This window comes from Gymnodraco acuticeps, unplaced genomic scaffold, assembly GCF_902827175.1.
Source record: "Gymnodraco acuticeps unplaced genomic scaffold, fGymAcu1.1, whole genome shotgun sequence".
Classification (NCBI taxonomy): domain Eukaryota; kingdom Metazoa; phylum Chordata; class Actinopteri; order Perciformes; family Bathydraconidae; genus Gymnodraco; species Gymnodraco acuticeps.
The window spans coordinates 445,191-456,289 of NW_022990178.1; the positions used below are offsets into that span (position 1 = coordinate 445,191).

At 41.0% G+C, this 11,099-nt stretch overlaps 1 protein-coding gene across 1 annotated transcript in view; it reads right to left on the reverse strand.

Moving 5' to 3' along the window:
* Positions 1-10,618, reverse strand: part of insrb (insulin receptor b) — a 120,840-nt gene extending 110,222 nt beyond the window's left edge. Inside the window, exon 1 of the mRNA XM_034217784.1 lies at positions 9,497-10,618. Within this exon, the coding sequence (XP_034073675.1) occupies positions 9,497-9,590 (94 nt within the window). The 5' untranslated portion in view covers positions 9,591-10,618. The remainder of the gene's footprint in view (positions 1-9,496) is intronic.
* Between the last annotated feature and the right edge of the window lie 481 nt (positions 10,619-11,099).

Genomic DNA, 11,099 nt, shown 5'->3' on the forward strand with positions numbered 1-11,099 from the left:
AAGTCACATTTGGTTTAGGCACGAAACATACTACCAGTAGAAATACATTGCTTTCAAAATCGCTCTGTGTCGAATCAATAGATTATATTTCGTGACAATAACACGAAATGCCGTGAGTGCTTCATCCTCTGAACACCACAGGATGGCGACTGTAACGCACACATAGGTACGCTCCTCTGAAATGATTGTCCCCTGCAATTATTATTATCCCTCAATCGAGTTCGCTATTCAGCTCGCTAACGTTAGCTTAAACAAACGTAACATGCAACGTTAGCCTAATCTAAAATGCTCTACGGCGTACCTTTCATGTGGCTCGTCAGCGCAGACTCTCGCATTGTTATTTTTGCAAACTTTGCAGGAGGCTACTCGTGGGCTTGACCCTCGTCTTAGCCATGGCTTGTATTTGTCTTCTGCTAGCCAACGCTCGTTGAAACTGCAACCTCCTGGCACACTGTCATCTATCACTCTCATCAGAATGCCCAGGTCACACGTAACACAAACACTTGCAGGTCGCGCGCATAGCGCGGGAAGGTGCAGCGGAGCTGTTTTATGTAGAAGCGAAGCAACTCTTTTCTTTTAATCTAAAATACGAACTATTCAGTCAGACAGCAATTTATTGTAAAAGTAAAGCATTTACATTTTAAAGCACTTTATCTCAATTTCAAGCACCATTCCCAAAATTCAAGCACTTTCTCAACCTTGAAAACACCATCAATTTTCAAGGATTTCAAGCACCCGTACGAACCCTGTTCCTGGTTCTGTGACGTGTGAACACCCAAATCAACAACAGATGACCGGATTGGCCCAAATGGACCAATCCGCGGACTACCTCACACACCAGGGTCCCTTGGCTAACTAACAGGGAGTCCCCATTGACTTGCATCGAGCTCCCTGAACGCTGGTAATAGACGAGTTGGGATGGCGGAGAAACGCTCTCCGCAGACCCATTCTCACAGCGTTATAAACCTTTTTCTTTCTCAATATCAAGCCACACTTATTGTTTTGACTTCGTCTGTGAGTGTTTGTGTGTGCTCAGGATGAGTTTCGCTTGTTCTCGCAGTATCGCCGACCCGGAAACCTGTCCGCTCCTCGCAGCAACGAGCCTCGCAACGAGCCTCGCAACGTCCCGATCAATCAGAGCACACTGGGCTCACAGGGAGGGGGGGGGGGGGTGGGGGGGGGGTGGCAGGAGCTCCAACAAGCCGTTTAGGACAGAGAGTGAATACACACTTTACAGAGATGCTGTATGAGAACCAATGTGAGTTTGAATTATATTCTAGTAGACCTCAACAATGGAAATAAGATCAGTAGAAATGGCCATGACATGGGACCTTTAAATTGAAAGCCAATATACAAACAATAATTTCCTACAGTACTTTTGTGAGTAAACCTGCACATCAGTACTTGGACATGGCTCCTCCAGTGTCTGGTCCTGCCTTTAAAAGGCCTCTGACAGATCCCAGCTGATCCCTGCGTTACAGGAGCAGCTCAACGTGGATATCTGTGTGTGAAGTCACCAGAAGTTAAAATAGGGCCGATCCAAACAGCAAATCAGATTGTTGCTGCATGGCGTAACGAAGCTGTGTGTGTGTTTGTGTATCTGTGTGTGTGTGTGTGTGGCCTAGCATTACCATCCTTGTGGGGACCTAAATCTGTTTACACAGTCACGTGTAGGAACTCGCCTCCCTTATGGGAACAAAATGGGGGTCTCCATAAGGGGACTCATTAATTTTAGGGTGAAGACTTGGTTAGGGTTAGGGTTAAGTCTCCAGGAAATGCATAGAAGTCAATGTAATGTCCCCTGAAGTGATGTGTGTGTGTGTGTGTGTGTGTGTGTGTGTGTGTGTGTGTGTGTGTGTGTTCCCCATCCATTCCCTCTTAAATAAACCACATTTCTTTGCAGTGAGGAGGTTTACACAAACAGCCTCAGCGAGCTATCGAGGAATGGGAGTCAGAGGAGGGACTAATGGACATATTTCAGCCTCACGTGATACTGAGAGGGACCTGAAGACCTCTTCTGACAGCGAGTATATTCAATCCATTCAGCAGGCACATTATGCATTAGAGACACACTGAACAACAAAGTGCGTTCACCTCCTGGGTGGCTGTATTTCTGCAGAAGTATTCTAAGCTTGTTTTGACCTTAATCATTTTAGTTTTTACTTTCTAAGACTATATTCAAATATTTGTTTCAAGCCAAACTGTTCAACTTGCTTTCCAAAAGTCACTTTTACAAAATGACAGGCCAGTTATAAACAAACATATAACATGTACTTAATTTCACATTAACTGACTATCATTGCACTCTTTTCACTTTAAAAACAAGCTCTATTTGTCTATTTTGATGCTTTTTTGTAATGCACTCGGTCACATTGTTTACATGAAAATCACAACAAAAAAATCTAATTTATATTAAATATCTTTTCAATGTGAATTAGAAAATGGCAGCGGGAACCAAACCCTCTAACGTTCAATTCAATTCAATTCAAAACCTTTATTTATCCAGGTAAAATCCCATTGAGATCAATGATCTCTTTTTCAAGGGAGACCTGCAGCAGTAGGTTCCACAAGAAGACATAAACAACAGAACAACAAAAGGACATCATACAGCAACATGTACAGGGATTACAATTGACATATCTAACCACATGTACAGGTACCAACAGCATCTGATTTTGTAGCATCCAACCGAGCTTTAAAAACATATAGTGGTACTAGCTTGGTCATTTTCCATTCTTTTTGCAGACTGTTCCAAGTTAGTGGAGCTGCACATCTAAAAGCTTTCTTCCCTAAGACAGTCCTAGCACTTGGCACATTTAATAAAACCACAGCATGCGATCTCAGGCAATAAGTACTTTCAATTCGCAGAGAGATCAGGGAGCAGATATAAGATGGTAGTTTATCCAACATGGCTTTGTAAATGAAAAAGTACCAGTGACTGAGCCTCCGTACAGTAAGTGATGGCAAAACCGCCTTGGTATACAGGGTACAGTGATGCGTGAGTGCTTTACAATTGTCAAAAATCTCAGTGCACTGTGATACGCAGCATCTAACTTGCTCAGGTAATTGGCAGGTGCATTCATATATAACAAATCACCATAATCCAGCACAGGTAAAAAGGTCACAGTGACTAGCCTTTTCCTGGCCTCAAGCGAGAAACAGGACTTATTTCTGTAAAAGAAACCTAGCCTAACCCTCAGCTTTTTAAGCAGGTTATTTACATGACATTTAAAAGTGAGACAATCATCAAGCCAGATACCCAGGTATTTGTAACAGGCAACCACTTCAAGTTGTATTCCTTGCGTAGTTACAATATCCAAAGCAGTCTCCGGTGTATTTTTAGCTTTAGCTTTAGAAAAGAGCATTACCATGGTTTTATCCACATTTAAAAGAAGCTTAAGCTCAGAGAGCTGAGCCTGAATAATGTTAAAAACAGCCTGTAATTTAACAACAGCCTCGTTAATCGAGGGACCTGCACAGTACATCACGTTAGTCGAGTATCAGCGATTAAAGCCTTTTTAATTGGATATTAAAGGTCACATGTCATGCTTTTCCGGTTATTACCCGTCCCCATTCTAGTAGACCTCAACAATGGAATTATGATCAGTGGAAATGGCCATGACATGTTACCTTTAAATGAAAAAAAAATGTACGTTGTGAATCTGTCGGAAAGCACACAAATACAAACAAGTAAACAAACTACAGGGATGTTTTTGCTCGTTGGACAATAAAACTGTAAAGTTTGGGGGTCAAAAGTATGTTTATCATTTCATGGTGTCGCTGCTGAAAAGAAAACTGACACACACACGTCTAAAGTAAATGAAAAAACTGCATTGGCAAGCTATGAGAGGTTGTAAGGGATACTTGGAAAGATAAGCGGCGAGGAGGAAGCACTTAGGAAGAGAACCCCAACCGTTAATTTCCCTCAGCAGAACTTATTGGCTTCCTGTCCAACACTCACTGCAGTCCTGAGGTCACGACCCCATTGTCCGCAGCTCTGAGAACACACACTATAACGTACAATAAGCAAACTGAAACCATTGTTAAGTTCTGCATGGAGCACATTAAACATCCAGTACAGGCTGTTCTAATGGAGAGGCGTGAGAACTATGAGTGAAAATGAGCAACAATAATCATTTGAATGTAGAGTCAAATGTTCATGCTTCTTATCAGCGACAGGTATCTTAATTCTGCTTCTGGTTTCAGACAGAGGGTGAAAAGAGGTGCTGCACCACAGGCAGTATGAGAACAATAAAGAGCTTTTTGAACATTAAAGCATGGAGACATGTAGAGACACTACATACTGATATACACCTGAACATCAGCAGGAGAGGACTCTTTAAAGTAGAGACACTACATACTGATATACACCTGAACATCAGCAGGAGAGGACTCTTTAAAGTAGAGACACTACATACTGATATACACCTGAACATCAGCAGGAGAGGACTCTTTAAAGTAGAGACACTACATACTGATATACACCTGAACATCAGCAGGAGAGGACTCTTTAAAGTAGAGACACTACATACTGATATACACCTGAACATCAGCAGGAGAGCACTCTTTAAAGTAGAGACACTACATACTGATATACACCTGAACATCAGCAGGAGAGGACTCTTTAAAGTAGAGACACTACATACTGATATACACCTGAACATCAGCAGGAGAGGACTCTTTAAAGTGGAGACACTACATACTGATATACACCTGAACATCAGCAGGAGAGGACTCTTTAAAGTAGAGACACTACATACTGATATACACCTGAACATCAGCAGGAGAGGACTCTTTAAAGTAGAGACACTACATACTGATAAACACCTGAACATCAGCAGGAGAGGACTCTTTAAAGTAGAGACACTACATACTGATATACACCTGAACATCAGCAGGAGAGGACTATTTAAAGTAGAGACACTACATACTGATATACACCTGAACATCAGCAGGAGAGGACTCTTTAAAGTAGAGACACTACATACTGATATACACCTGAACATCAGCAGGAGAGGACTCTTTAAAGTAGAGACACTACATACTGATATACACCTGAACATCAGCAGGAGAGGACTCTTTAAAGTAGAGACACTACATACTGATATACACCTGAACATCAGCAGGAGAGGACTATTTAAAGTAGAGACACTACATACTGATATACACCTGAACATCAGCAGGAGAGGACTCTTTAAAGTCAAATAGCTTCTCAAACAGGAGGATTTGCTTGTATCCTCTATTGCTACAAAACATTCACCTAATTATCTTTAGGTTTTAACAGTTTACCCTCTGATATCTTGTCTTTCAGAAAGTTCTGATAAGTTTAGTTTAACTGCTTCACTCAGGACAAGCTGAGGAATAATGACACCACTTTTAGACTAGCCTCACTTCTACTGCGCAATTGTGTCTACCACCGTGTCTCAATTTCACTTTCACAACAACAGCTCGAAAGATAAACTCCATCACTGCCTATCAGACGGTGGTTTGGTAAAAGGCAACTCAACAAACAATCTTACAGTAGCTAAACCCCAGGAAGCACGAGGGGGGGTGTTAGCTGTGGAAACTCAAAGTGAAGGTGAGGAGGGAGAGTGATACAAACATTCAGATTGGGTTTCTAGATCTTTGCCATACAGTTGTTTCTAGCTTTCGCTAACATATCTAGCCAGACTGCCATGTTGCTTACAATATATGAAGTCATAAATCAATATTGTAGTTAATGAAATAAAAATCAACAGACAAGTTTTAACAAATATTTTAACGTTTTGGAAACAAATCCAGCTTGTCCTGTGTTGTTGGTAGCTCTGAGGGAAAAGATCTGGATGTTTTTGCAACAGACCACAAACAACACGCGAGGGGCAAACGTTGAAAAGTGATCCGTTTCCTGTTTAACGCTAAAACCATAACAACACACAATTTGTCCACTTGATTAATTGAATGTGTGGTGGTGGGTCAGGAGGGGCCTCTCAGGGCGCGGGGGCTAGTGCTAACAGACAGCCTTCTCCAGTACACACTGTTCTTATGCATGACCACCTCCTCCGGACACAGACACACATGCAGACACACATGCAGACACACACACACACACACACACACACACACACACACACAGGGATACACAGAAAACATGCGTTGCCCGGAAGTGGGCAGGTCAGGAGCTGAGAGATGAGATCCTGCAGACAGCACAGGGTGAATACTGATGCGCGCGCACACACACACACACATACACACACACCCAGAGACACACACAGGCACCTACATGGTGGGCCACTTCAAACACATTCCACAGCATGCACAGCATTGTCGGAAAGTGCACTCCAGCGAAGTATCTGATCGGGCTACACACACACACACACACACACACACACACACACACACACACACACACACACACACACCTATAGTTGTCCTAATTTAACAAATCAACACCAGTTAAGATAGGAAACTATCAGTGGTGTAAAGTAGGTAGATTTAATCATGTACTTTACTTGAGTATTTCAATGTTATTCTTCTTTGTACTTCTACTTTAGTATCTTTACAGATGTGGATGAATGATGTGAAATCTAATCAAGTGTTGAATCAGACTTTAGTTCCACCTGGAGTAAATCCTCAAGCTACCCTGCAGAATACAAAGTCATTCAAACTAGCTGCACCTTCACCAGCTTTGAGAACACTTTCATGATCAATCATTATAAAACATATCATATATATTATTCTGAAATGGACCAATATGCACAACGACTACTTTTACTGTCGCTACTTTCACTATATTTTGATGTGAATACTTTTCTACGTTTACTTGAGTAACATTTTGAATGCAGGACTTTTACTGTAACAGAGTATTCCTACACTCTGGTACTTATCAGCTGAATTAACCAGCATGCTTTTGGACATTTAATCATGTTATCAGGGCGGAAGATTCTTCAGGCTTTGAGGTGTGTGTAAGCAGCATACACTCTGTGGAAAGCATACATAACAACACATGCACTCTACCCTTTTCCAACAGAGCTGTGCTTACAAGCCTGAGAGGAACGAGAAGGGGGCAAGCCTCCCAGTTGCACAACTTGTTTTTCAGAAAACTGCTGATAACTAAAGCCAAAATCAAAACCAACCAACACAAAAACTCAACTTTAAGACGTTCTCTAGAGAGCATTTAGCAGATTACAGCTGCTTCAAGGTTTATATATCAATACTACTTCCTCTTTCCCAGGACTGAGGAAGTCCTAGAATGAAGATTTTTAAGTATTTTTGGTTGTTGCTCTGCGTAAACATCTCAAGAGTGCCAAATATGGTCACTTCCCAGAGAAAATCAGGAACCAGAAAGCAGCCAATGACATGGAGAGGAAGAGGAGGAGGAAGGAGGGGTCCCAGCAACCCTGTCTCATAAGACCCCTTTAAGGGCCTCTGTTCTGTCTGCATGACCTGTGTAAAGTAGCCAGGACATTTCTTTTAACCCCCCCCCCAGCCATTTTTAACCAATAGCCCCTAAAAGTGTCCTTAATGAAACACCAGAAACATGTTTTTAGAATTGTTTTTTCGATTCATTCTCTACTTATAAATTGGCTTTTTTTACTCCATGCACACGCGCTATGTTCATGAAATGTTTTTGTGGACTTGTGCAACACGTCATCTAAAAACACTGAGCTCAAATCTCAAAAGTACAAATGTAGGTCAAAGGTTAAACCGCTGATAAACAGGTACAAAAATGTATCCTCTGTATTTTGTAAACTGCTATTCTTTATCTGTAATGAGTGTTTTCCATCGAGACGTTCATTCATTCTAAGGAAGATAACAGTATTAAGTTACCACATGGGTAAATGTATTATCTAAGCTTTTAATAACAAGGTCATTCTCTCATCATTTCTCTACTCCTACAATAATACAACAATTGCCTAGTACATACAATTCTGTACATGTTACAGCTGGGAAATAATTGTATGAATCAAGGCGGTGTATTTCTATAACTTGGGTCAATTCTATATTTCTTTTTTAAACACATGCATCCCAATAAGATATTTAAAGACCAATATTCTGGATTTTATTAATCTATTTATCCTACTATAATGAATGATCCTGGACAAATGATTTTACACGTTTGATTGTACTGTTTTTATGGCAATAAAAACAGATTATTAACATATTTTTTATTGACAACAAAAATAGTCATCAGATTGTTCCTCCATTTATATGACTGATTTAATAATACAGCAGCAACCAGACAGAATGGCATCAATTGAAAACACAATATATATATAGTATCACTCCACTGTATCATTATTAAGCTCATTATGTGGTTTACAGCGGGATCATTATCTGCTCCTCCCTCTCTGGCACAGCATCGTCGCACTGTTTACATTAGAAAATAAAACCTTAAATCATTCATTTAAATACCAAAACACACAGAAAAGGCATCCTGCGGTGGGGACAGACGCCCATGCTATCTGCTACAGAGCCATGGAGGATAATCGAGCTCGTATAAAGAGACTTTTTAGCGTCGGAAACTAATTTGTTTACGTCCAGGCTGCAGCAGCGCCGTGTGTGTGTGTGTGTGTGTGTGTGTGTGTGTGTGTGTGTGTGTGTGTGTGTGTGTGTGTGTGTGTGTGTGTGTGCGTGTTGTTTTTGGTGTGTGTATGTCGCCATGAGAGGCCTAGCAGCGCGCACACAGGGCCAAATCCTGCTCCTCCCAGTTTAGCCTCGCTGCAGCAGACCACACTAGTCCAGATCCAGATACTAATCTGGCCCTGGGGCTCCGGCACAACACAGGCCGCTCAAACATGGAGCTTTAAGGGACGGGGGGGGGGAGGGGGATTATTCAGTACATTTACACAAGAATATCAGTAATAAGCGCCAAACTACGCATACGCAACAACTGCCATCACTAGCCCCTTAATTAGACCCTGTTTGGATCTTTTACGCATGCGTAAAAATGGAGGCGAGAGTCCCGTGACTACAATTTTAATTGATACGAAAAAATAACAATAAATACTTCTATTTTTGAAAGCATCATAACATTTCAGAGACTTGAAAACGAGATCAACTAACTTAACTTAATTTATAATATTCAAATAATAACAGTATTAGTTTAAGTCTGTATAAAAATAGGCTTATTTGTTTGTTTATGGTATTAGACTTGTTGTTAGTTTATCCCATAATGAGTAATCTAACACAAGTGATAATAAGATAAACTAACTTAAAATGGTTTACAATATTCCAACAATAATATTATTATAATTTTAAGTCTATGTAAAGGGTTATTGGGTTTGTTTATGGTGTCTTTATTCGACTTTATGTAAGTTTATCACCCTATCTAACACATCTAACATCTAGATTTTACGCGTTTTATATCTGTATTATGGTATTTCCTTAAGGTAAACAAATAACTAAAATGGTTGCCTAAAGACAATATTAAGTCAAATAAACAAGGAAATAGTCAAATATGCGCCATGACAAACAAACAGCAACATTGCCAGGAAAATATTCAAAAATAAGTACTCACTTTCTCCACTGATTAGTCCACACTGGCATATAATGCAGGTGCCGATGATAAAAAACACAATTTGTGCTCTCAGCTTGAGCGTCCACTGGCTCATGTTGACAAGCTGTGCTTTCCTCTGGAAGCTTCTCAAAACAAAAAAATCTTGAGGGAGAAATGTTAATTTCACCCCAAAAATAAAAGGTGTTGGAATATCAAAAGTATTGAATAAAATGATTAAAAATTAAGGTCCTCAACGTTGCCCCCCCTTGAGCCGGGGGGAGAAATACATCTAGTATCTTCCCAGCCAGCAAGTTGGTGATGTTTGCGAGCCCTGGAGCAAATACAGACCACTAAATAACGTGATCTTGGCTTCTGGCAACACATGTGTGAGTAAAGATGTTCATTTTCCTTAAGTGGAGGCGACAGTCCACGTTCATCTGGTTAATTGTGGTTAATTCCCCTGTAATGCACTGCTCCAATGAGGGACTTCAAAAACAAGTATTTTCCCTCTGCACTGTGTTTTAAAACGTCCTCTTGAGTTCCTGCAGCTGGATATCACCCAGAAGCAAAATGCAAAGCAAATATCAGGAGTTTGGAAGTCCACAGGTCTTTATATCCCCCCTGGTTGCTGGTATCTCAGATGGAAACACATCCCAGGAAGAGGAGCGACGTGCAGGAAAAACGTGCAGCTTTTCCCCACTACGACCTTCCTCTGAACTCCTTCACCCTCGCTGACCACCACCACCACCCGACAGCCATGAAACGACCAAACGGGAGAAGGAAAACAAAGAATGTAGGGGTGGTTTCCTCTCTCCTTTCCCCCATGCACCGTGAACAAGGAGGAAAAAACGCGTTCAAAATAAAGTGAAGAAACTCTCCCACCACGCCGCCCCGATTCTTTTTCCCAGATTAACGTGGGGGGAAAACAAGCTCGGTGTTAAAATATTAAATAAAAATTTTTTAAAACACACACACGCGCGTACAAAGTCAGTATTCCCGAAAAACGATGAGGTAAACACACATAAAAAGGACTTTAGTGTAAACAACTTGTATTCCAGGTCCGTGTAGCGGTGTCTCTCCCTCAGGTTCCCCCTCTTTCCGTCTCTTTTCTCCGCCAGTAAACAAGTCCTGCCAGTCACCTCAGCTGGGCCGCACATGGCGGGAAGGAAGACCCGGAGCGGAGTGCCGGAGCTCCGGGAGCCGAGCGGGCTGGATCCGGAGTGTCTGAGCCGCGGAGAGGCAACAAACCGGGGAGGGGGTTATCAATATATATTCAAGTTTCAAGGCTTTTATTGTCATGTGTGCATAGCTACAGTGTAGATATGACAATGAACATCTGAGGTCCCAGGCTCCTCCAACAGTGCAACACAATAAAACTGATAATAGTGCAAGTAAATAAAATAAAATAGAATAAATTGTGCATAGTCAAGTAATTGGAATATTGATATAAGTTACAACCAGATGATTGTTATGGATGTTTCAATATATATACATGTGGTGTGCTAGACATGACAATAAATAATAATAATAATTATCATAATAATACCAATACCAATAGTAATACATTATTATTATTATTATTATCATGAATAAATATGACATGTAATAGTAATAACAATACTAA